The 27,444-nt window shown below is 39.3% G+C and overlaps 1 protein-coding gene across 2 annotated transcripts; it reads left to right on the forward strand.

The window, feature by feature from the left end:
• Positions 1–25,660, forward strand: LOC113670661 (uncharacterized). 2 transcript variants are annotated; one of them, XM_089192391.1, is made up of 23 exons: positions 1–508; positions 8,370–8,654; positions 9,642–9,947; positions 10,435–10,575; positions 10,988–11,284; positions 12,154–12,456; positions 13,357–13,632; positions 14,042–14,353; positions 15,051–15,386; positions 15,830–16,159; positions 16,886–17,176; positions 17,791–18,120; positions 18,547–18,813; positions 19,256–19,537; positions 19,966–20,151; positions 20,865–20,972; positions 21,571–21,770; positions 22,173–22,295; positions 22,675–22,745; positions 23,040–23,080; positions 23,451–23,547; positions 24,048–24,156; positions 24,956–25,660. In XM_089192391.1, the coding sequence occupies exons 1-23, from the start codon at positions 418–420 to the stop codon at positions 25,232–25,234; spliced, it is 5,061 nt and encodes a 1,686-aa protein (XP_089048517.1). In that variant the 5' UTR covers positions 1–417; the 3' UTR covers positions 25,235–25,660. The 2 variants fall into 2 exon arrangements, with proteins under 2 accessions (XP_089048517.1, XP_089048518.1); XM_089192392.1 differs by having other exon boundaries at positions 246–508; positions 14,042–14,109; positions 15,044–15,386.
• Positions 25,661–27,444: the final 1,784 nt, after the last annotated feature.

Consider the following 27,444-nt stretch of genomic DNA (forward strand, 5'->3'; position numbering starts at 1 on the left):
ACGGTGAAAATTGTGTTATAACTTCTGTAGTCGTGAAAACGCTCTTTCTTAAGAGCAAGAAACTCGGTTTAGAGGGGCAGTTTCAGACAAAGTGACGTAAGCGACGATCGATAATTGATCAAACTGATAAATCGATAAATGACGTTTCCTAAAGCACCAGTGTGTTATGCTAAATTACGATCTGTTTCCGACTACAAAGAGTTATTTCGTGACAGTAATTTGATCCTGTGGGTTTAGATTTGTCGACATCAGGGTTGAAACGTCAAAAGCATCCATTCATCTCTAAATCACTCTGAGAATGTGCTGATCTTCAACGTACTACGCGTCACTGAAGATTCAAGAGCTGCTTTAAACACCTCGATGTGACAACTGTTCTTTAGTACATGGTTACCGTTTTCACAATTGACGGCGATTTGGATGGAATCGAACGTGAACTGGCTTTGGAGTGTATTCGTGCGTGCCCTGTTAATTATTTCTTTATGGAACATTTTACGAACAAGCGCTCAAGGTAAGAGATGTATCCTTCACTCAACTTACGTTTTTTATAAGATTAACAATGTGGTTTTCCAGAGGCCTTTCTGTCTCTGCCTGAACGACGAGCATAGGAGTAAAATTGACTTGTCTTTTACAGTCGTGACTTCGTTATCGCTCGCTGCATCCAGACTTTAGCCGTATGTGGTCGCGGTATTAGCTACTGGTATTTTCTGAAATGGGAAAATATTCAAATACCGCTTAAAATCAACAGGATATCTGCTCAGAGGCGTGACATGAAATATTCAGTACAAAGGAGTGAAAGCACGATTCGGTTTATTTGTAGTCAAGTAACAACATTTAATTACTCCAGAGATCGGGAAGGAAATATGTCTCGTGTAAACTAATCAGAATGAAACTGAAACAGGAGAGGAAATAAAAACGTAACGTTAAGAATTCCTCTAAGTTTGCATTGCTTGAGAACACTGAACCTATAAACATCACTTGCAATTAAAATTTATTTGCAAGTGTTTCTAATTTAACTTACAGGCGAGTTTTTTTCTTAATCAAACCTCTCTTCAACGATGAAATAAGCAGACATTTGAAACATGCCGCAGATAAACGATTGCGTTGAATACAGACAAAAAAAATTCAACTCATCAGTAAAACAAAAATTCGAAGATTTTAGGGGGTACGGGGGGCTAACTCAATGATTTACCCACACAGATAACTTCAGAAATTTTGACTGATATCCAACTTTAATTTACGGAACACTGACGGTCATTTTACTCAAACAACAAAGACGCTTGAAAGCCTTTATCCCACAAATTGCACCATGGCTTGCAAAGAGGAAATTTTAATTTCCGGTGAACCTTTTTTAATCTTTGCTAAAAATTCCTTGGAACTTGAAATAATACTAAGGTGCTGATATTGTGTAGTTGTCATGCAGGATACTCCATCATGATTTTCTTATCTTTTGACATGGTTTGGTCAGCGGAAATCGTTTGACAGAGCTGCAAAGAGGGCCAAGCAAGATTAGCAGAATTGTCAAGTTTGAGAGTAATATGTTAAAAAGTAAAGAAATTAAGACCTTGTGAAGTCGCGACATTTTAGAGACATCCGTATTTAGGGGGGCATAAACTTGCCCCCCACTGTTCAAATGTCTGTAAAATTTCGAAAATTCGTCGAACCATGGCACTGGAAAAACTTGCCAATTTTGCTAATCTCATGGCGCTTTTAATTTTTAGCAGTGTCGATGGATTTCCGCCAGGACAGGCACTTCGTTTATTTGTGGTCCAATTTAAAGCGTTAAAAACGCATTAAGAGTTAGGGGTTTGGCACTAAACAAACAAAAGAGACTCAATTTTAGGTGATTATGTTGTACGCTACTCTCATTTGAGAAGCATGTTACTGACAGGAAATTGAGCTATGATAGAATAATGAGTTTTTTAATTGTAAATATCTGTTTCACAAGCTTTTGGCTCGGTGACCCTTGGCTTTTTTTCAACGGCTAACCAGGTGAGGCTAAGGGAAGTCTGATAACGATAAGAATGGATATAAAATAAATCATGTCACAAATTTACAACGTTTCAATGTCGTGAAGATATCATTATCGAGGGAAAATTGAAAAAATGGAAAAGTCAGGAAGTTAATATATGCATGCATCAAGTAGAGTGTCGAATAACCTTACACTCGAAATAAATATATCTCATTAGACACTTTGGTGTGTGGTATCGCTTAGTATTTTTGTGAGTTGTGCCATATTTCGACGAGCCCGCAGGGCGAGTCAAAATACAGTCATGCTACACATCAAAGCGTCTAATAAGATGTATTTACTTGAAAATGATATCATAACACTGTCAAAATGTTTTGCCTTTCTAGGAAGTTTTAATCTTAAACCGTTTACCGAATATACCCTGATAAGAATGGATTTGTTCCAAAAACACGATAATTCACATTAGAGCTTTGTCTGGAACGTGACGCATTTTCCTCGCAAAGGGACTGTAAATGGCGAAAAGTAGGAAATAAAATAACTAAAAAATATATATATATGTATTTAGCTTAAAGGAGATTGTACTCGTGCTCACTGAACAAAGTCACGAAACCGCTTGTTTGGATCGACGACAATGATATCAGGTTTGAATGACGCTTTAACATAAGCGAAGTAGCATTGCTGAACGAACAGGTCACAAAAACTAGCTAGATATTTGTTTAATCTTTGTCAATGCTGGTGCAAATGTCGAAATACAGATACGATGCTGAAAAATGAAAATATTAATAAGTGCATAATAAGCCGAAAACAAAGAAGAGAAACGTGAACAAAACTAAATACTGCTTACATTCGTGTTAACTTGAATTTTCCCAATGTCCAGGTGTAATCTGAACAAGATCTAAACTTTTAAGAAATCAGCCTTCATGTGATCGTAATTTTGTTCTTGAAAGACTGTAATTTGCCCTGCAAAAATAATGCTTTAAAGGCGATTTTTGATGGAGTGTTGAGAAGCCCCACATCAAAGTAACCAGAGTGGTCGATTATAACAAAAAGAAACATTTCAGGAAGCCAATGAGAATCAAAGTAGAAAAGAAAACTTACTAAAGGGTAGGAATGCGTGAGAACCAAGCGCTTGATTTTTGTGTGGGATTTCCCACACTTAGTCAACGCCCGCGAAATTTATTTCTTTATTTATTTGTCCACGAGAGAGAAGTGCTTGTCACGTGGTTTCTATTTGCGTTCAGTGAGCCGTGAAGACTGGATTCCAGTCGGCGTTTTTTCATAGTGTATTGTACGGCGGCCATTTCTCTTCTCAGTCGTTGGGTTTTGGAGAACTTATTCGGAATTTCATGTTTGTTTCTTGGGGATTTTTGTTTCCAAGGTAAGGATAAGTCATTTCATATTTTCACGGGTTCTTTGCGTGCTTTAACTTTTCAATTTTGTTGTGGGAGCTTCACGATTAAGCTCTCACGAAAGGCGATTACGTTTGTACACCTGGTTTGTGTTCTTTCTTTCATAATCTGAGGCGTTTGTTTCGTTATTTCTTCAGGTGTCTATAACAAAAGATTTTTTCACGTAATTCAACACGCTGAAACGCGGCTTGTGTTCAGTGCAGGTTGCACAGGAGCTTTTACCCTTTCACAAGCCAACATTTATCGGCTTGGACCTTCGGTGCGGGTTGTGTCAGATTGAAAGGAGTCATTGTACTTTCGCAAGCCAGCATTTGTCGGCTTGAATGTATTTGTGCGGGTTGCGCTTCAAAGAGTCTCAGGGTGTCTCAAAGTGTCTCGCTAGTGTCTCAAAATGTCTCACAAGTGTCACAAACTGAAAGAAACTATTGTTTGCCTTGAACTGTCAAGAGTGTTATCTATTTTAATAAACTGAGTTTCTAGTTAGTTGGATTGTTGTTGTTGCTCGCTCAAGCACACAAGTAAATATGGGAATCTCCATTGACCAATTCCGTTCAAGGATTGGATCTCATGAAGATTTACATCCTGATTTTAGTGAAAACTATGACCTCTTTGATGATCTCAACATTTCATCAACATCGCTGAATAATGAACCACTGATATTGAATGAATTACCTGATTTTGATTTTTGTCAAATGGTCCAGACACCCGATAAAGAGCAAAAAGAATTTTTTTAACACATTTTACATCAGATTAAAACCTCAGAAACCCCTTTCTACTGCTTCCTCAGTGGAGGGGCTGGTGTTGGCAAATCGCATTTAACAAAAGCTTTGTATCAGGCAGTACTTAAGTATTATAACACTAGAGCTGGTGATGATTTTCATTAGATCATAGTTATACTATTAGCTCCAACTGGTAAAGCTTAAGGGTGACACTCTTCATAGCACTCTGGCCATTCCTGCCAATCAATCACTGAGAAATTACAAACAGCTTGATTCAAGTAGACTAAACACTTTGAGAAGTCAATTGATTTTTGTTGATGAAATCTCAATGGTAGGAAATGGTATGTTTGCAATACAGCTAAACAATAGGCTTAAAGATATAAAAGGCTGTAGAGAGGATTTTGGAGGTGTGCGCATAATTGCTATTGGTGACTTATTCCAATTAGAATCTGTTATGGATGCTTATATTTTCAAAGACCTCAAAAATGTAGATTTATGCTGTTCTTTCTCCCAGTTTATGGCATAAACACTTTAAAATGTTTGAACTTAATGAAATCATGGGTCAAAGAGACAGCAAATTGTTTGTAGAATTACTTAATAGGTTGCGTAAAGGTAAACACACAGTAGCTGACATTGCAAAACTTAAAGAGAGCTATACAAGAAGACATCAACAACCCAATAGATGCAGCTCACCTATTTATACAGAATGCTAAAGTAGATGAATTTAAACAAAGGGCCCATAATGCAGCCACAGGAAACAAATTCACAATAAATGCTCAAGATAGTGTTATTGGAGCTATCTCTCCAGAGCTAAGAAACAAAATACTAAGACAAATACCCAATGATCCAAGAAAAACAAAACAGTTAGCCTCAACCCTTTGTCTTGCTGAGGGTGAAAGAACACACCTTGTCATGAATGTACGAACCGAAGATGGCATGACAAATGGTGCTGGAAATGTTGTTAAACTAGTTCAGTTACATCAACAAACCAAACCATCTGGTATTGTATGGGTACAATTTGACCACTCAGATGTAGGTCAGAAAACAAGGAATGAAAAAAGACATTTGTATGTACAATGAATTGAACACACATGGACCCCAGTAAACCCTGTGACTACACAGTTTGCGGTAGGTGGAAACAGAACAGCACAAGTTGTTAGAAAACAATTTCTACTGCGTCCCACAGCAGCAAAAACAATTCACAGGTCACAAGGTGATACTGACAGTAGAATTGTTGTGGATTTTAGTACCAGAAATACTATTCCACACATACATTATATGGGACTCAGTAGAGTGACTGCTATAGAAGGCCTATATATTTCTGATTTGTGTGAAAGCAAGATTGCTGTTAATCCAGATGGAGAGATTAAGAACAACTGCAAAACTTAAGCTTTGCACCTCCCTCTCCATGACATAACATTTTCCCTTCTTAAACTGTGTTATCTTAATGTAAGGTCTCTTCACAAACACATAGAAGATATATGTAAAGACTTAATTTATCTAAGTGCTGATATCAATATTTTCACAGAAATAAGATTTAATTTTCAAGATATTAATGACATGTATGACATTGCTGGTTATGTTCTCTTCCGTAATGATAACCTTAATTCCAGCAATGGATCAAGGTCTTATGGTGGTACAGCTGTGTACAGTAAAATCCCATACTTACCTGGATACCCCTATTGTCACAATATACATGGTGTTGAAATAACAGTAATTAAGTTAGCAAGGTTTGAGGATTGGACAATCATAGGGATATATCACTCCCCAAACGTGCCTGTAAGACAACTTTATGAAGCAATAACTGAGGTATTAAATAACATTTCACCAGACAACAATACCATTACTAGAGACTTTGATATAAATTGGCTTGTTGAAACAGACAGAAGACCTTTGTATAATTTACTAGTGAGGGATAACCACTACAAACAGTTCATATCAACTTATACAACTGACAACAACACAGTAATTGATCATATATATACAAATATATCTAACATTGATATACAAGCAGATGTTTTAAAAACACATTTCACAGATCATAAAGCTGTTTGGGCCTCATTTCACGGTGTCCTATAACAAATTACTTTATCATGATGTACATTGTTTTTAAGTTAAGAGAGCAACAAAAGAAAGCAGTAAATAGTTATGAAAAGAGTTGTTTCTCTTTTTTCAGAGGAATTTGTAATGAGAAACTTGCAAAACTATTAATAAGGAAATGCTGCTTATTCATTTGGTACCAGAACAGGCCTTTTAAAATTAAATTTGAAGTCATCTTTCTAAGAGTTGTCCAGTTTAACAACCATTTACAAAAGACAAAAATAAACTACATAACACACAGTCCTGAAATTTCAAGGCAGCTCCTTTAGCATCTTGGCTAATTTCTAACTGCAACCTTTATTGACAACCCTGCATTAAACAATTATTCCACAGTTAAGTCTGCAACCCCTCCTGAAATACTCCAGGATACCAAAAAAACAACAACAAGCAAACAAACATATTAGTGAAGTGAGCAAACAACCACATCCGTGACTTTCACGTAATATAAAATTCGTGATTGCAGCATTCCCACGTGCGTAAAGTGCTTGTAACTTACGGGAAACATACGCATGTTACACCAAAAAAACCCGCGTGTAGTACAAGAGGCCGATTACTCGCAATTTCTCGTAGTTTTGAATTTCCCTTTTGTTTTTCGGAACACCCATATACCTGTACTTTTTTACACCGATGCGATAGAAATTAATTGGAAAAACATTCCTTGAAATAAGAAGTCGTCCTGTATTTTCAGCGAAAAAGATTGTCAAGTGATCAAAACAACACCGGCCAGATTATAGTCACGTGCTCGGCAACGACTTGTGGAAAGCGATCATCTTTCATTCTTACCATCAAAACAGTCACGCTTGCATAGAAGAATAACAAAACGAAACGATTACAACGGAAAGACCCAAATTGGCGTAGAAAGAAATAATGCTGCAAATTACCATTTTTTTTTATGTCATGTGTACATGTTTCCGTGGGAATTTCTGTGTCAACCGCTTGCTGTCACTCACAAACTCTTCGTGATTCTCGCTGGTCCTCGTTAGGTTCAGCGCATGGACGATTCGAAGACGCTTCAAATTTGGTTTTTAAGTTGATCATAGCACTAATTTGAAACATTTGAAGTCCATTTCAATATAGTAAATGTCGAAACAGGCGTGTAAAGACAATAAATATCGCAACGATCAGTGCAATCATAATAGCGCCACGACTTTGGACTTACTTCTTCGGAAGGATAGATCTCGAGTTCGAAGCCGACTAATTACGACTAATTACGAAGAGTCCACGCTAATTTGCATATCGCAGAGCGCCCACAAGAACTCGTTTCTACGCTATCGTGTATCCACGAGTTAAAAAGTAGTAGCAGAAATTTTTTCAATTTTTTTTCAATGACTGTTACGAAAATATTTACTACTCCAAGTATTTCCAGTATTGCCGTATAAACAAATAAATAGCCTAAGCCACCAAGAGGTAATTTATTTGTTGAAGACGATTACCAAACGTTCAAAAACACGCCAAAAAGCTTCCAGGGAGGGAAGGAAAGGCATATTGCTTGATAAAAGGAAAAGTTAATACCCCAGATCCCTCCTGTGAATCTGTATTTGTTCAAATAATTCCCACACAAAAATTACTATTCAGACTTTTGATTCCAGGCCTAATATCACCCCTGTAGTACAGTTGACTCACAGTGAGTGACAGGTTTGCTTCCGCTCAAAAACCCCTTCCAAACACTTTGTCAATAAAATCCCACACAAGTACGCATTGCGGACCTATTTTTATTCATTAGAAGTCTGATTATTCGAGAGGTTATGAGATTTTCAAAAACAATCACAAAGAGAAGAAAGGTAAAGCCAATGAAATCGTTGATTTTTTTTGTAGAGAAATTTTCAGTTGAGTATCAAAAGTGATCTTGGATTGCTTTCGTTTTGCTTACTACGCTCTGTGGTTGGCCTGAAAAAATTCGCAGCACCATCTCAAACAATCAAATGTGACACGAAAACCAACTTGCGTTTTCCCCGCGCATCAGTCAGGTTGCCCGTGTCAGAACCTGTGTTGTGATTGGTAGTTGTGATACTTCGGTTTTGGTTTTTACGACGCTCATTTGAAAACTTGCTCTGGATGAGATGATTAACCAAAACAGACAAAATTCAAATACTTGTTATTAAAATTGATATTTTTAATTGGCTCTTTTGTGGTTAACAACTTGTTGTTTTGTTTATTTCTTACCGGGATTGCTAGGTGGATCACTGCGGCACATAGGAAAGATAAACATCTATCGTACGGTTCCTGAAGGCTCTTCCGTCGATCTCAGCTGTGAGCTCAATAACTCCACAGTGGATGTGAGACTGTGGCTGTTACGATTGGGGGGAATGTTTACACCGAGAAAAGGCGTGGTTAAATATGGGCAGTTATTTACTCTTCATGGAGTAAGCAACAAAAAGCAGGGCTCCTATCTATGCCAGGCGAGAAGTCGTGGATTTTCCAAATATATTGGAAGAATTATTGTGACACCAAGACTGCAAAGTAATGTGAAAAGCTTGTAGAATTTATTGTTAACATTCTGTCATTACGTTTCATGTATTCTACATCACCAAGCTATCAAATTTAGGCAATTAACTTCTGTTGTTGCAAATTGTGTTATTATAGTTATCATTACTTTTGGCTTTGTTATTTTTTAATTTTTATAACTGAGTGGATATCCGATGTTGATCGCTCGAGGAAATTAACAGGACACAACAACTCTCGGACTCAATCATAACTCAAGTAATCATAACCATTACAATTTCCTCGAATATGGTTGGTGCAGTAGCTGCTTTATTTTTCACAAATTAAGTTCACTCAGCCTAATCCACCAATCACAGAATTGATCATAATAACCATAGCAACAACCACTAATCGTAAAAAAAGACAGGGTAATTTCAAATGGGAGGTATTATTTACTTTAACACATTGTTTCTATCAGAGATGTTTGTCCTAAATGTATTCTTGTTTTTGGAAATTTTAACAATTATGATTAATTGGTAATAGGACTCTGTGTCGTCCAACTCTGTCTGTAGTTATACTCGCGATTTTGTTAATCTCTCGTATGATTACGGACCAAATTGGACTCCACTTGGTCCTATTAACATTATTCATTAAGCTAAGTTGGATAGGTAATGGCCTAATAACGGTCTGTGCGCAACTTACTGCGTCAAAACAGATTTTGTCATTGAAAGCTAGACTACGAGCAGTCCTTCCTTTTCGGGAAGTCTGTCGCGCGCTTCTTTCATGCGCTTAACTCCCAGAGTTCCACCCGGCGCACGAACTTTATTTCCTTTTCCTGTTTTCTTTTTGTTCGCGCACAGTTCTCCGCCGAAAAGAAGGGACTGCTTGAAGTCTAATGAAAGCAAGAAGCTGCATTAACATCAACAAGATAGATCGATCTTCGAGTAAAACTTACCTCAAGTCTAGTAAGTTTTGATCTCCAATGTCGGGTTACAATGAAGTGGTTGCGAAATTTGTATTTTGCAGACCCTCCAAAACCAAACGTGACAGCAAGATATCAAGGAGTCGTTGTCCATAGAGATAAAAATCTAATATGTACTGCAAAAGGCAAGAACATATCTTCGGTTCAGTGGTACAAGAGTGCACGACCTCTGTCCATGCAACAACAAGAAGTCAGGAGACAGTATGACATCGAAGAAGGGGAAATATGGTCCAACACTTTATTGTTAAAGAATGTCACAAAGAAACAGGTTGGCTGGTATGAGTGCCGTGCGTTTTTAACTTCTCAGGAGTTCGGGTTTTGGTCAGCTCATGTCAACTTGAATGTTTTAGGTAGGAGATACCATTATTTCCTTCAATTTTACCTCAAGTCAAACGTGCATTAATCTTGCTTGATTTAACTTATCATTTCCTGGGATGACTAAGATACGTATTAGTGCTGCTACCGAACTCAAACAATGACACCTTTAAGATAGGTTCGGCATCTGGAGGGAAAATGCAACTAATTCTGGCGCGTTTTTACCTCAACTTACCAACCGGAAGGTTTTTACTTTGGTATTTTATTTTGAAATAAAAGCATCAGACACACAAAAAAATGGGTATTTGGGAGATCACAACGATCATTTCCAGTAGCTTTTGGCTACAAGTTAAAAAATTGCACGACTTCGATATGAAATAGTTCATGGAGTTTCAGAAACGACGATTGTAGCATATCAGAGCTTATATTGGTGTTTCATTTCTCTTAAATGAGAGTTAAGAACATGAGTTGACTCGAATGTCTGAGATGTTTTTAAAACATGTTCCGTTTAATCATCTTCAGAATGCCCGGAACCTGATGGAAAGTTCGCTGATCCGCAGAGCATTACGGGATATCTTGTGTGCACGGGTGGGAAGAGCACTAGAATGAGCTGCTCAAAGGGACTGGTGTGGAAGGACGTCAAGAAAATGTGCGGCACTCCAGGTAAGGTGTTCGGAGAAGTATGATGTGCATAGGACTGTGGATTTGCTAGTACTGTGATATGAAACCTCTGGTCAAAGCAGCGTTCCTGAGGGCGCAAAGGAAACAAAAATACCAACCTGTACTTATGACTTGAGATCGTAGATTAAACGATTAAATCTTAGCTGTGTCTACCGTTGTAGAAAATTAAGTTATTCTGGCCGGGAAGCGGTCTGAGCAATTTAGACATAGGGAAGAAACAGATATCAACTCTCTCAGTTGGCTGGGAAATCTGAAGAGAAAGCCGAAGACCGAGCTATAGTCAGACGAATTATGGATATATGACCATTTGAAAAGCGACGTTCTTGACTGACAGAAGCTCCTATCCGATCGTTTTTTAGGCTCATAAGATTTCATTGACCCTTTATTCTTTCAGCGAAGGTTCTTAAGTGGGAATCTTGGCCTCATTCACTGCAGCAGAAAGACCGTACTGTTGGGGAATCCGTAAAAATAAGCTGTCAAATGAACGATCCTACAATAAGAGTCAAGTTAAAACAAAAGCTTCCCTTTGGTATGATAAAGGAGCGAATGGCGGATGGCTGCAGAGTCATTCGAGTTGGTCAGACGTTTGTTATCCACGCTGTGGATTTTCATGATGCTGGTATCTACCTCTGTGAAGCACCATCTGCCTCTATAAGTCGAAAGCAAGAAGTTCTCTTGATGATCAAACCAGGTAAAGCGTAATATACTTTTTGAATGAATGAGCTTTATTCATTACTACTGGAGTCAAACTGGAGAGTTACGTTTTGAGCTTTTTGCCACTCATCGTAGTCCCGGGAGGGGCGGGGGGGGGAGGGGGGTGGACCTTCCCAGTGATAGGCTTATGAGGATGTGCCGCTGGATAGGATCACATTGCCATGATTGGATTGACTATAATGGGGTTACATCTTCAATAGATTTATTAGAAGAGGGTCGCACATTTTTTATTTTTAGTAGTTGTGGTTTAAAAATGGAAAATTCGTGGTGAAAAAGTTGTTACCATATCTTGTCTATATGGGTATGTGCCATGCTGGGTATATGTCAGCGGAACATACCCAGCGAAAATTAACCCAAGTAGCCCCCCACCCCTTCTCCGTGATTATTTTGTCAAACATCTAACATGGATCTAGTGGAGACCACAAGCAGTCTAAGTTTAAATATTGTCAGAACTTAACATATCCTTTGTTATACCACGACAGACAAATAATACCAGATTACTTAATTACTCTACAGTGGTTCTCAATGTCAAAATCAAGATTGATCATACTAACTCTAAAAAACTTAACTAGCTGATAGGGTAATTTAGTATTATCAACTGAGATCATAACGTAAATTGACCACCATAAAGAGTTTCAAAGCTGACGTTTCCAGTTTTAGCCCTTCAACAGAGCAAATTAATATTTCATTCTCTCTGACGAAAGGCTACTCTCCGACGGACGCCGCACTACAGTTTCTTTAGAAACTTACCCCCTTTAACTAGTTGATAACTGAGAACTCAAAATTAAACTCTCTTAGTTTAGAGCTCATGTCTAAAAGTAATAATCCTGAATTTCTTTCGTCCAGCTCCGTCATCTGCCATTTTCACGGGGCACAGAAATTTATTTGCTTCTAACGGGAGCTCTGTAGATTTGAATTGTGGCGCCGAACACATCTTTCAGCCAATGATATTCTTGGAGATCATTCGCACAGACGGTATAACACAACTGATCCCGGACAGGCACAGGATTGTCCTGACGGCTCGAACTGTGACCATACACGGAATAGAACGGACCATGAGAGGGAAGGTTATCTGCAGGGTTATTTCATCCTGTAATCAAGCACGAGAAGATGTAGACTTGGGGTTTCTTCTTCCAATTCCCCTGAGAGGTATTTTTCAACTGTTACTGTATAAGGTGCTATTCATTGCTCATCGCGTAGGAGATGGGAAAATTCTGGGGGGAGATCACAAGGTTTTCAGGCGGCAGGGAGAGGGCATCAGTTGTCGCCGACTGAGTATAAAGGGGGACTATAAAAAATCGACTGCTAAATTACTGTCAATAAGGGGGGGGGCGCGATCATGTAAATCGTCTCGTGACGCATTCAAAATCCTTTGACCTCACCCCCCTCATCCCCCCCTCCCCCCCCCCCAGGCAATAGATAATAACAAGTCTTAAGATCAACGTGGATATTATCACATTATTCGGCAATTTGGTGATCTGAAGACTTTGGTCTTGATTAAACGATCTAGAGAAAATCATAAGACTTTTTTTACGATTTAGTCAATATTTAAAGGATACTTTGCCTTTCTTTACCCTTCCTAGCTTGTTTTTGCCACGAAATCGCCGGAAGCAATTTGGAAACCCACGGGAGGAAAATTCATTAGTCATAGGAATTCTTTTTTCAGTTTAAAGTGAACGAAGTTCAACTAATTTTTTCAGGGTATGGATCCAAAGGAAGGGCACCCAGAATTAACTTGGCTGATAAAATTTTGCTTTCGAACCTGGATCACATTTTTCAAAGGTCCCAGTAACTTGACGGGACCTTAAAATTTTTAAGAATAGATAAGCAGATTTTGGCACCCTAACCAGTCCATTATGTTACTGTAGCTGATATTTTTATTGCATAATTTTCAAAACTTTTGAAACCCCCATCTTGAATGAAAATAGAACAGCTTTAGTGGCACGTTTAGGTACCGGGACCTTCGAGAAACGGGCCACTGGCCTTAAAGCGTATGCGGTTTAGTGTCCTGTTGGAAGCACCCTTTTTCTGTATTTTTTTTCTCGTCAGGAAAACCGCCTGTCCCAAAGTTATCGCAGCAAAATTCCGAGGTAGAAAAATGCAACAACCTCACCATTACATGCTCGGTCTCTGGGGAAGAATCTCGTGACATAGCGTGGTTCAAGAACAAAGTCCCTGTAGCAGAGGAGAACGTCTTGACATTGGGTTTTCGTAGCCAGCTTAAGCTTTATAATGTCAGCAGTTCTGACGCTGGGGTTTATGAATGTAGGATCATGGACTTTGGCGTTGGATATTTTGTAAAAACAGCGACAGTCAAGGTCAAAGGTCAGTAAGGAAATGAAAAGTTTTGCCGCTAAAATTGTTTCCATGTAGCTTAGTTCAGTCTCTGCCTTCAAGTGAGCTGTGCTTGTATCCTTTAAATCTTCAGACAAATTCTATCCCTCCAAAAGAGTATGCTTTCCAGTGATAGTCCTTTAAAAGACAGGTAGAGTAATGCAATATTTGAAGCAAGGGGTAGGAAGTGTGTTTATGACAGGCAGCCGGGGACCGAGGACATAATTCCCATAAGAGAATCTATTCAACGTTTAGACCTGTCTTCCGTTTAACATAACATGAATTGTGGAATGAATTTTCATGGGTCGTTCAGCACAGGGAACTCTTTCGAGGAAAATTGGCCAATCCATTCAGAGGCGCAAACATTGTAATTTATGGATTTATCATATTTTTCTTCAAGATTCGGCAAACGCAGTGCCGACAGCATCGACAACAACCATTTATCCGTCGGCTTCACTTGAAGTTTCGTTGATCACAATAGTCCCAAATCAGTTGGTAGATATCAACTGCTCCATGTTTCAAGCCGACATTGAGTTGAAATTATGGCATGAAACAACTCCAGGATTTCTTAACCAAAGGATACCCGACGGTGTCTCCGTGATCCGCCAAAATAACACGTTTAAGATCATGCAAGGACAGCAGAGCGATGAAGGAAAATATTATTGCCAGAATGCCGACCAGAAAATTCAAGTTGCCATTTTAACTTTTTCAGGTAACATACAAATTTATGTTCTTGGCATGTTTTAGTTGTAGAGACTCGTCACGCAAGCATGTGACGTGCGAATTATGACGCAAGTTTGTGACGACAGTTGCGGAAGAGATTTTTTCTTATCAAAGTCCTGGAAGAAGCAGAACTTAAGATATAGCCTTCGCAACATGACACTTAAAGTGCATACAGTAATTTACCAATAAATATTAATTTTGCAAATGTAAGCTAAAATAATGCTAACCGTTACCACTGCTTTGTTCACAGCCAACAATAAAACAAATCTTTTCGTTGGTAAGAAGCAAGGGTGTCTGGTTAAAGTTAAATGTACTTTTAGACAATTTTGGTCGATGATAAGAGGACGTTGTGAAACAAATAGGTCTAAACTTCGTTTTATTAAATTTCTAAAAAATTTTTCTTCCCATTACAAGTTGCCACAGCAACAGAGTTGTTTCCATCACTGCGTATGATGCTAATAGCCCGAAACAGCCTGAGGTTGTTGATCCCCATTTTTAGCTTGTCCTAAATCGGGAAAAAATCGTTGCAAGTAAGAGATAGACGGCGTCCAAAGCCACCTTAAAGTTGCGCAGATTCTGTTTTGTTGTTGTTGTTTTTTTTAATTTGGGTGAGAAATAGCGTTAAGCGTTCTGCCTTATCATTCTTCCATGGTTTCATGAATGGCTTCTCTTTAAAAACTTGTCAGATGAAAAACCTCCAAAGATAATCAACTTCATGACACGGGCGTCTGTAAACGCTTCCCAAAATGTGAGGCTGTTTTGTGAAACGGAAGGTAAACCTCCCCATGCGTTCAAGTGGTTCAGGAATGGGCGGCTAATCGGAAGCTGTAAGGGAGATCTGGAACGAAAGAGGACATGCTTCATTCACCGTCAACAAGGAAAATACAATGTTTTATGGAGGGGATCTGGTACAGAGCTGGTCATCGAGAAAGCGTTTCATCCTTTTGACACTGGAGTCTTTACTTGTGTCGCCATGAACTCAGTTGGAACGGATAACAAAACTGTTACGTTAGATATCCATGGTAGGTCATTGATAAAAGCAATGTGACCTGGAGACTGTTTTATAGTCGCGCCTTGTACTTGATATCTCAAGGAAATTAAAAAAAAAACCGAATTGGTGGGGATTTGAATCCTGAAGGAATCATGATTTGTTCCACTTGCTAATTAACAATTTCAGACAAAAGCCATTTCTAGTTCATTGATGCTAACATATTGCAGCATGTTCGTCGCATTTGAAGTATACATAAAGTAGTTTTATGGTAAACTTTCGAAATAATTTCTTGACGGCCCGTTTATTTTATGTATATCTACAACTTAAGATGGCGATATAATTTAATGGTAGCTTTTCCACATATGTGTTAGGACCCCATTAAATAAAAACTTATCGCATTTTAGACAGACAGTTAAAACTCAGAAGTAGAGTGAGTCTTTAGTCTAAACAAGCTGATTCATGTAACATTGACAGAAAAGCCTGTTCTTAACAAGAAAAACTACACAGACCTCCTTGTGTTGTCTTTTGGGGACGCGACTACGATCCAGACCACAGCGCTGCGCGGTCATCCAGTACCTCACTTCAAGTGGTATCGACAACCAATCAGAATCTGTAATTCAGGATGCAAACCAGATGCCAAAAAATGGCGACGAGTTCCACGTCATGTGATCGATCCATCAGAAAAAGTTCCTTCAAGAATAAGCAGTTTGTTTCTTCCACCTGCGAAGTCTGGATATTTCTTCAGATGTATCGCCGAGAATTTCCTCGGGCATGATGACGCTGTTTTTTCCGTGCTTAGAGTTGGTAAGTTTACTAAAATTGTCGTTGTAAAAATATCAAGCCGTCTGTATCCTTACTGAAGGCTAAAACAACTGAAACTCGGAAATTTGAATTTTTGATTGCAAAAAAGAATAAAAAAGAATCTATTCATTATAAAAAATGGGAAAACATGTTATTGTAACTCAATAGATGAGTATCGGGTATTAACAGTTATAGACGCAGTTGTATATACAGTCGTTCTACCAAAAAAGGAATTTGATGTAGAAGTATTTGTACAAATTAGGTTTATATTATTATATAACCACAACATAAATTAAATCTAGCCGACTGTGAATGTAATGTAACGCAGTATTTCGTAATTAGTGTTAGTGAGTAGCGTAAGCGTTAGTGTAATTAACTTTGTATTTGTTTGTAATATTCTAGTATTTGTGCTTTAAGTGAAAATAAAAAAAATGTTAAAAACAAAAATAAAAATAAAATAAAAAAAAAAAGTTTACTAAAATTGATACAAATTTTACTGCACTTGAATTTTTGACAAGCAGCTTTTTTTTGTCCTGCGTTTTATACGTAAGACTTTCCCGAAAGTGGGTCAGCGAAAACCATACACTATTCGAGATCACTGCTCGCGACATTTGCAAAAAAACTGTTCCAATTTTTAAAAAGTAAACACAGGTTCGAGAACAAACAGACTGTGCATTTTACTACGTTCAAACTCCATTAAATTTTTCCTTCTCATGATTTCCCTTTCAGACAAGGAAGCTGTTTTACCAAAAATCGTCCCTTCATCTTTCCCTCTACAAGTGGATGAGTTGAGCTCTTTTACGATCTCATGTAAAGCTGACTTGGGAGATTTTGAGTACCTCGAATGGAAAAAAAGAAATTCAACTCAGATGTTATCCAACACATTGAAAAGGAACAAACATAACGTATCCACGACATTATCTATCAGGCATGCGCAGTTGGGGGATGCTGGGGATTATTTATGTTACGGATGGACTGCAAACGAGACAAAGATTTCAGTCATAGTAGTTTCTGTTGCAGGTAGGGGAAATTATTCATCGCGGGGAAGGGGGAGGAAGGATTTTTGGGGAGATTCCATGGTTTTCAGAGAGAACGGAGGAGGAATCGGTCGTCGTGAACTTAGAATAAAGAGACGCCATAAAAAGGTGACTGACAATTAACTGCCATTGAGGAGAGCATCAGATATTACAGAGTCTTATGGGGGAATTGGGTAAATTTAATCGTGATACAACCAAATCCTCTAAACCCCCCCCCCCCCCCACCCGTTCCTGGGTGGAGTACCCCGTTCTCTAAAGCGGCCTTAGCGATGTGAACGCCGGGAGGGAGTAACTCTTTCAGGCTGGTAATTTGTTTTAAGCGTGTGGAAAAATCAATAAATGACAGGACAAGTTTTCTCCATTCGAGTTTTATCACCTATTGAGCATTACGTTAATAGGGGCTGAAATCACCATTGGGAGTCTCAGTGGGATGTTCAGGGAAGTTGGAATTCTTACGAATTTGCATAAAAGGTGCAAAAAGGGTTTTGGATCAAGGACCGGGTTTGGAAAACTGTCCGGTCGCAGTCATGTCATAATTGGCCCTGGTTGGCTTCATCTTTACCTATAAATCTAATCGTTATTCTCTTTCTATTCCAGAATTAGTTCGTCCCGTTGTGTCGCTCTTAAATCAAACTATCCGAGAAGCAAACGTTAACAGCACAACATTAAAATGCAACATTGCATCAGGGTATCCTGCACCAAATGTCACTTGGTACAAAGATGGCGCACAGTTGCGCCTGCTCTCCCTCGGGTCAGTGGATGACTGTAGAATAAATGGATTTCATTATATCGAGAGTGACCGCCCGCCCTTCACGAGAGAGTTGCTGATATGCAAACCAAATCACGTCGAAAACACTGGAATTTATAGGTGTGAGGCCGAGAATATCAAAGGAAAAGATACGAGTGAAGCAGTTTTGAATGTATTAGGTTTGTATAAGGAATGTGTGACAAATTTCCAGTCCGTTGTTAAGTCCATCTTTCTTTGAAAGATTTGTGAGGCTTCAAATCTTACTTGGTTAAACATCTCAGCATGGAGACCATTCATAATATTTTATAAAGGATGTTTTACCCTAAAAGGGAAACTTTTTCAGACTTGTTGTTGTAGAAGGTTTGAAATTTCAAGAGTTTTGTCATTGGCATGAGAGGATAAACTAAGATGTAACATCTGAGTCATTGGGTAATTATAGCCGTTTCTCACGAGGAAATACAAACCCTTTTTTTTATCTCTCAAGTCCCTTTCATGCACATGCCAAACTGCTTCCAAATCATCTTACACCGCACAATTGTCTTTCTTTTTCAGTTTTTTTTTCTTTTCTCTTTCCTCCTCAATATTATTCTTCTTTCTCCGTTTAGCGCAGCCAAAAATTTCCAACATGGTGGATGACAACCTGACCATGGAGTTGGGCAAAAAAGTAAATGTCAGTTGTGAGGTAACAGGTAACCCCCCTCCCTCAGTTAAATGGGTCAAGAGAACGTCAGAGGGTGACTATGTACCTGTCGTGAATAGGGGCAAAAAGAACCGCACCCTTCTGATAAAATCCTTGCGACAGCAGCACTATGGGGATTACATGTGCGTAGCTGAAAACAAGTTTGGACATGATTCGGTGGTTTTATCTGTTGGTAAGTGTGCTATGGTATGAGGCTTTCTCTGCTGTTTACGGTAGTTACCTTTTTCTTTTCCGTCGCTACCCAAAACTTGCATTCTAGCTCAGAGGAAGACGATTTCCGTCAATAAAAGCAAGTTGTAATAATATCACCCAGTCTATGCATTGAGCAAAAATATTTTAACTCTGCATGATTTGACGGAAGGCTATATCAATTAAATTTTTCCAATCTGTAAACGGCACCACGTGGTTCCCTTTAACGCCTATGTGCTTTTGAAATTATTCGAGGGAACTTTGACGGAACGACACGTTTGTAGTGATCTTCGTCAAAGCAATAACACCCTCCCTGACTGCCCCTCCCCATCCCTCCTCCCTACCTCATTTCTCCCCCCTTTCCTCACACCTCAACCTAGTAACCTTTCTAGCATACTTTCATGCCTCAATCTTGATAACCACAGTTCAACCAGAACAAGTTGGCGCCATTTCGAGCCTGGGACCTCACTCGAAGATCCCCTTCATAGCAGCCATTGTCGTTGGCGCGACTCTGTTTTTGTTACTCTTGGTCATCGCTGCCATTCTGGTTCGCCGGCGTCAGATTTATGGAGGTTTCTACATCTGCACCACTCCTCCCCTGCCAGACATGATACCGAGGCTGGATTCCTCCATTCCTCTTATTGAACAAGTACATAAGCTGCCACTGGACAAACGCTGGGAGTTCCCAAGAGAGCATCTACGCTTCTGTAAGATTTAAATAGATAAATAGTTTCTTAGGTTTAACCGATTGTCGCCTTCCTTTTAGTTACGCAACAGATCAATAGCAAGTAAAACTATACTCCCTCGATCTATTTTTCAGCATTTTGGACATGAAAGTACACGAATATGCATGTTTTCACTTGTTATGACTATGATAAATATTTCGTAATGCATAGTGCAAGATCTCTCCAAGGATTATAAGAAAAGTAAGCGATGGAAATTGTTAATTCTACACTCGCGTTTGCAGGAAATGTCACGATAATTCCCTCTTCTTCCAAAATGTACATCTAGTCTATCCAACTCCACTTCCCCTCCCCCTACAATGAACGTGCCCATGCTGTGGAGCCTGGTGTAAGCTTCTTAGCGGCCATTTCTTATGGCGAACTTACCGTTCAAATACTCTCACGGATTGCAGGCAAAGTGCTCGGCTCTGGTGCTTTTGGCGAAGTGTACTTGGCCGAAGCAGAAGGGAACATCATAAGTGATAGCGCATCAGCGGTAAACTCGCACAAAAGACATCGATTGTCGACTTTAAAGGACTCACGAAGGGGTTCCTCTATATCTCATGGGCCTGTTAAGGTGGCAGTCAAAACATTGAAAGGTGAGTAAAAAATCGTTTCGCCTAACAGACGTGAACTTCGCACGCGATCCAACTTGCCCACATTGTGGTAGCCTGCAGAACAGGCGTAAATTTTTGCATTTTACGGGCGAACTAAGACAAGCGCTAGGCGAGCGTGAAGCGGGAGGCAAGCGCGAGGGAAGGAGCTCAAGGACACGTGCTCCTTCCCTCGCGCGTGACTCGCACTTCGCGCCACCTTACACTTGCCACCGTCCGATTAAAGAACGCAAAAAAATTACGCTCGTTCTGCCGGAGAAAATTTTGGGAAAGTGAGCAACTTTTCTGCACATAAAGCGACTAAATAAAATGCTGAACCCCACTTAAAGGAATGCTTATCTTTCCCAAGTCAGCCCAATGATTTTTGTTAAACAACCTCGTTCCCAGGGTCCTTTTCCTTCCTTCCTCGAGAAAGCAAGAGATAGTTCCCTGAGAACGAGGTTGTTTGTCATGTTTCCTTGACAGTTCATTGATACTTACACACACTACAGATTGGAGAAAGGCAAAGAGGAAATCAAACCCAAGACCTTAGGATTTCACTGTGTTTACCTTTAGGCAACTGTGTCGCCCACACTTATAATTTCTATCTTAAACTTTGCCGGACATTGCAGTTCTCTTGAATGACCTCTAATTCAACTATAATTTAACACATGATTTCATTATTTTAACTCCAAATCAACGACTTTCCTCTTAAACAGAGGGGGCAGAGGAATCAGAGCACAAAGACCTGATCTCCGAGCTAAAGATATTGATTCACATCGGATCTCACAAGAATATTGTCAACTTATTGGCAGCTTGCACAAAGGGTAATAAAAGCTAGATGTTTAGGGGTCCAGTTATATGTAAACCACGAGCAGTACCTGTTTTGCAGTGAAATCTATCTTTTGGAGTAGAATCAAAGACTGATTTTCCTTGAATCGCGCGACAAACCTAAGACAACTTTATAAAAAGGATCACGTCACTGATATTCTGGCTTAAGCTAATGATCTTTTTCCGTTATCTTTGGTTAAATATCAACTTTTTGTTGTTTAACGCTTACGTAAACTATTTCTCAATGTAATGTTTAAAGGAGAATTTTTCTTCCTAATATTAGACCACTTAGTTTCAATACTACACTTCGCAGCCCGGTTAGTTGAACACCAGTTTCATAGAAAGCATAAATATAAATCTCGTTTACAACCAGGAGGAATGATGCTGTTGTTCCTCTAGTTTCTTTGTTTATTTTTGTTATTGATTATTTTTTTATTTTGTTTGCTGTTATTTTTGTTACTTCTGCCAAAGATGCACAAACTACAACTTTAAAACGTTAGTGGAAGGAAAGATAGTTTTGTCTCATCCATTCCATATTGTGTTTCGACTCCAGTTCCTTATAATATAATTTATTTTACCAAATTACATATCCAGGTCGTTACAGTGATTTTTGTGTGATCATCGAGTACTGTCCATATGGGAACATGTTAATATTTCTGAGAAACAGTCGAGGAATTTATGACCCAACATGGTTGCCACCCACCGAAGATCCTGACAAACAGATCAGCTTGACAGAACTAGTGAGTGCAGCTTTTCAAGTCGCTAGAGCCATGGAATTTCTTGTGTCTAGAAAGGTAGGTGATCCTTTAAAATAATTTCCTCCTTTTTTCTTTTCCTCATTGTATGATTTACGAATCGTGGTTGATAAACCAAATGAGAGTATAATTTGAAGGGTGACATAATTAGGAACTAGTTGAATTGAACAGTGAGATAAAAAGGTTGTGAGTCGGTCACAAGGACCGATCGTTATTTACACGTGGTTTTCACATGGGGGGGGGGGGGAGGAGGGGAGATCAGCCGTCGCCTATTTACAATTGACTTCCAAGAAGGGGAAGGAGGGGGGGGGGTCATTAGAATACTGCAGAACCTTGGAGGGGGATCAGCTAAATATCATTATGTTACAATCAAAATCGTCCGACCTCCCCTTCCTCAAGCAATCGATGTTGACCAGTCTCTAACTGTTATTGTCTTTCCAGTGTGTCCACAGAGATTTAGCAGCCAGGAATGTTCTCATTGGGGAAAATTATGTGGTGAAAGTTGCAGACTTTGGGCTAGCCCGAGATGTGTATAAAGATGACAAGTACATCAAAGTCTCGCCGGTGAGCCAGCTCAAATTCATTCTGTTACGCCTAAATTCAAATCCATTTGAGAGGAAACTCCTTCTTTCAGACGCTGAGTATTTATTAGTTGACATAAAGAGGGATGACTTTTCGTCTCTCCGCGATCGTGGGAAAGAGAAAAAAAGTTGATTCCCAATCAGGAATCGCAACCTCGTTCCCAGGGCCCTCTCTCTTCCTTCCCCGGTGAGGACCCTGGGAATTAGGTCGGGGGAATGGAACCCCAGAAGTGAGTAGGCTTTTGAAAGAGACAGACAAACACAAAAGGAACAACAGTGTACTCGTGTTTTAAACTTTCACTGGTGATTTATTTTTCCACCAATCAGTCTTTTCCTCATACAGATTTGATGTTTCTTTCTAGGGCCTTGTTCCGGTGAAATGGATGGCAATTGAATCGCTAGTTGATAGAGTTTACTCCGAGCAGAGTGACGTGTAAGACGGTTTTGAAATGTATAATTTTAATCTAATGTATATATATATATGTGCAGGTGAAAAAAAGCAAAAAAAATTATTCCAAAATCCAGAGGCATGAGTACGATATCTAACCCTAGGGAGCCCATGAGTGTCTTATTACATGGAAGGGGTCAATTGTCCTCTGGTACCCCTCCCCCCTTACTAAACCATTGCAATCGCCTTTGAAGTAAAACTTACTCGCGTTGGTTTGCAATTTGAAAAGGTTAAGTAGTTCACACAGTAATTCACATTCCTTTTGATTTTATTTCGTAGATGGTCCTTTGGAATTTTTCTCTGGGAGCTGTTTACTCTTGGTAAGACTTGACGATTTTAAAGGAATTCGGATTCATAGGTGCGCCATCAAAACTATAACCTCCTCAGTAAACCCCCCAACCCCTCACCCCACGCCACCCTACCACCCTTCCAAGGTATTATCCTTTCTACTTTGAGTGACTAGTCTAGCACAAAACTCGTAAACACTTACATTTAGCAACAGGGTCTGTTGTCCAAAGGGAAATTGACTTTAATTAAAAGAGAAGTCTAGAGGTACAAAAAATACTAAAATAGATCAAAATAATTTCAGTTCTTGAAAGAGTAAGGCTCGTAGTTACGCTCCTGTATTAGTGTTGGCCGGTTGGCCTTTGTGAGATTCGAATCCAACGTATTGTTTTCATTATACTGTAGGAGGAAATCCCTATCCTTCGATACCGCCGACAGAAATTTATCAATATATCAAGGACGGAAATCGTATGGAAAGACCCTTGGAATGTCCAGAAGAAATGTATGTGCCTCGAATACGTATGATACTTTAGACTACGAGCAGCCCCTCCCTTTTTACGAAGTCCGTCGCGCGAATCAAAAGCAAACAGTGAAAAATGACAAAATGATGTTAGCGAACCGCGCGGAAATCCGAGAGTGAGGCATTATCCCAGAGTTCTGCGCGATGCGCTAACATCAGTGTTAATGTTACTTATAACAAGAGATATTGAAAATTTTCAGCAAGCGAACATGGAACAAAGATAAAGATTTATTCTCGAAGATTCGAACCTCAGACCTTTCTTGACAGTCAGAATCTCCACCAACTGGATCACAGGACACTTAGCTTGTTTTCTCCTGCGCCATTTGTTTATGAGCTAAAAAAAGGTCAAAACATTTAACTTCTCTTAACTGAATGAATCGAGTTTCAGCATAAGGAATCACGTGAGTCTCGTCGCGTGATTCGCTTCTCTCAGCCAGCTAAATTGTCAATCAAAGTCAGCAAATTATTGTGTTTATTGACAGGTATGCCATGATGACAGACTGTTGGATGGAGAAACCCGAAGACCGACCGAACTTTACCGCGCTTGTGCAGAGGCTGGATCACGTGATGGAATCTAATTCTGCTGCCATGGTCAGTGCATCATAAATTTCTTTTCTTCAGATGGATTCTTTCGGCATATATGGGTTATTTATCTTAACTGGATAGTTTCCCTGAACGAGAACCTGAAGAAACCTCAAATTAGTTATTTGCAAGGATGCAAAAGCGCAAAAATATGCTCACATGCCATGTTCTTCACGCTTTCCGTAGCACCAAGCAACCGGCATGAGTTGGGAACTCACTTCATTGTACGTAATCTCCAGGTGTTTTCCAGGTTTCCAGACACTTTTCCAGCAGCCATTTCTACTCCTAGGTGTAGAAACAAGGTTAACGATCGAACCCAGACCTCTCCATTCGTAGTCTAATGCGCCAAATCCTTGGCCATTGCGTCTCTTACAAAAATCGCCAAAGATTAAAAATATAAAGAAAGATCTTTATTTTGTCACGAACGTGGAAGGGACAATGAAAAAACTCATGTTTGCCATGAAAAATGAAACACAAAATCTTTGGATTTCGCGCTCTGACGCTCTACCATTTAGTCAAAGAGACTCTTTAGTGAGTAAGGCGATTACAAGGTTCATGTGTGTTTCACGTGTCCTGCATACGGAAAGGATCATCCGCGTGGAAAGTGTCTTGCACGAAAATAGAAAAATGTTGAGCTCGGTGATCAAAATTGTCAAAAAGTACTTAAAAGAAATAAGTGTTTAGACGGCGATTATCACAGACTCATTTACCAGCCGTCATGCGGTACTTTTTCTCGCTAAATAATCCTAGCTGACAAGCTGACAAGGTCATGCAATGAACATTTTCATTTTTTTTTTCTATCTCATAGGGCCGTGAGGGATATCTAGAGCTTGAGGACGAGCCTATGTTGCCAAATGAAGAAATAGATGATGATGGTTATTTGAAGCCAACAGAGATATCTCCCCTTGGTTACAAGTCAGCGCTTCTGAACGGAAACGTTAATAATGACAGAAACAAAGACTTGTCAGGGGAAAACAAGAATTGGACGAGCGAGCTAAAATCCAAGGATTTACACTGCGAACGTTACATAGGTCTGGGCTTCAAGCCTACAAACAGTTCAAATGACATAGCAGAAACTGTGCTTTAGGAGAGTGGTTGTAACCGAAGAACTCAGCTGCTGTAGGATCGCTGTGATCATGCCCTTTCCTTAGCTTTTCCCTGATTGTCTCATACAGAAGAAAGGTTTTCCTTTTTACTTCTTGCAATAATAGAAGACGGAATCAAGCCCATTCGCAGGAAAACAGCCATGAGACTAATTTTTTTCAAGACGGCGGTATCCGGTTACAAATGATTAAACCCTAAACTAACTCAGATCGTATTCATAACTCCCGCTCTGATCTTGTTTACATTTTCTTGTGGATCAGTTGAGAGAATTTGATTTTATATCACAATAACACCCTCTACTTGATGAGCTTGTCCACTCATAACCTAGTTGTGGGATTATGTCTTGAAACTATGAAGAGAAGCATATGTTGATCACTTCATAGAAATAAAAGGTCAATAACATCGGAAATATGATACGTTGGAATGATTTGGAAGTTATAATGGAGCGTTAGATATGTTAAGAACGATCGCCCCAAAACTCGGGGGGAGAAGGTGAAAAAAGTTGTCTCTGTAAAAGGATGGAGAGTGGCCCCGGAAATCATGCACCAAAAGCAGACAGGCTGGTGTAATTTGAGAAATATTAATATTCTAGTAAGCCACATTCGAAGTAGGGTGCACCTCTGGATCATCATGATCTAACCAAAGAGGTGGCAATACTGTAGACAAATCGAACGTTGCAGAAATTTCTCATAATTGTCGATAAATTTTCCCCCGCGACTTTATTAACTTAACATATCGAGTATTACCGCTGAACGAATTGATAGCGGGCACAATAGCCGTATATATTTTTGTAAAGCAATAACCTATCACCGCTGACCTAACTTGATAGAGGGCACAAATATATGTTATTCACCAGACGGGAGGTCCGTATTGGGAAAAAGTGTGCCCGAGGTCTTGGGTACACAAGACAGAGGGCACACTTTTTCCTATTACGGACCGACCTTGGCTGGTGAATAACATTTTAATTTTTTTCTAAAACCTAACAAATGGTTGGTTGAAAAGAACCTGACTCCCGCTTGACCGGATGGGGAGAATACTGCCCACTCTCGGAACCAATCAGATTGCAGGATTTGTAGAATACTGCCCGCTCACGAACTGAGATCTTAGCGTAGTCCCTGACTTGAAAACAGCATGTACGCCTTGTTGTTGTAGGCAACGACAAAGCTGTTCGGACAGACCTTTAACATAAGGTAAAACCGCAGTAGCTTTGAACTCGTTGGCAGGTTCGGCACTTTTTTAAGCCTCCCCCTACAGGTATCTTTGAGCTGATCAATTTATTAATTCTTCTATGTATTTTCTTAATTTTTTTTTGGTGCACTTGACTATACAATTACAAGTCGGATATTGATCACTTCTTGGAGTGAAAGGGTTTAACAAAATTTAATTGGAAGCTGAAATAATTATGTATGCTTTAATTTAGGTATACAAAACTTTCTCATACAGATTAAACAATCTAGTCTAAGAACTGATTGTTAATTCTCCCCTCTAGCTGCTACACATTTCCATGTAAATAAGTTACAAGAATTTGGTGATAGATCAAGATAACTTCTACCTGATAATTTTGAATATTCTCATGACCTGTTTACTGGATAAGTTTTAGATATTATAGGAAGAAGTTACATGTTAATCACTTCTGGGAGTCAGAGGGTTAAATGTGTCCATCGGTTCAAATCCTCAAACTTCATCAAATCTCTAATTTGCAGCATTATTATCAACCTCACTTTTGAAATCTTGATCATCATCATTATTGAAACAGGTCTGTGTTTGTTTCACAATAGCATCTTGGTGTTTACAAAGCCCGTTATTGCATTTAAGCTGTTGTATTCTTCTGTGGTTAGAAAATCATACTAGCTTGAAGATGTTCATAAACAGAAATTTGGATTCAAAATGATCAAAATTCCTGCAAGGCTTCCCTTATGGAGGCTCACTCATGATCTAGCACATCACCTGCAGGAAGCTACCTGACCAATGAGATAAAAGGCCTCCTCTTGCATGCAGATGCAGCAAGTGTACAAAGTTTCATTAGCTACATAACATTGCCAAACTTTCAGATTAAATCTCTGTAGCTAAACTTATTCACTGCTGCAAGACTCAGTTGAGAGGCCACATTGAATAGAAATTTACAAAAGCACTCAACAGATTTAAAATTGTAAATTGCATGAGAGAAGTGTGGACCACTTAAGTAGCTCTACC

The sequence above is a fragment of the Pocillopora damicornis genome, chromosome 13 (genome assembly GCF_964200805.1).
Source record: "Pocillopora damicornis chromosome 13, jaPocDami1.2, whole genome shotgun sequence".
NCBI lineage: Eukaryota > Metazoa > Cnidaria > Anthozoa > Scleractinia > Pocilloporidae > Pocillopora > Pocillopora damicornis.

What these genes read in the sequence shown, in the direction of transcription:
- LOC113670661 (XM_089192391.1), top strand. Translation starts at nt 418, where the DNA reads ATGGAATCGAACGTGAACTGGCTTTGGAGTGTATTCGTGCGTGCCCTG. An exon ending in TTTACGAACAAGCGCTCAAG is followed by an intron (nt 509 to 8,369) that starts GTAAGAGATGTA and finishes CGGGATTGCTAG; the next exon opens with GTGGATCACTGCGGCACATA. An exon ending in GGCAGTCAAAACATTGAAAG is followed by an intron (nt 20,152 to 20,864) that starts GTGAGTAAAAAA and finishes CCTCTTAAACAG; the next exon opens with AGGGGGCAGAGGAATCAGAG.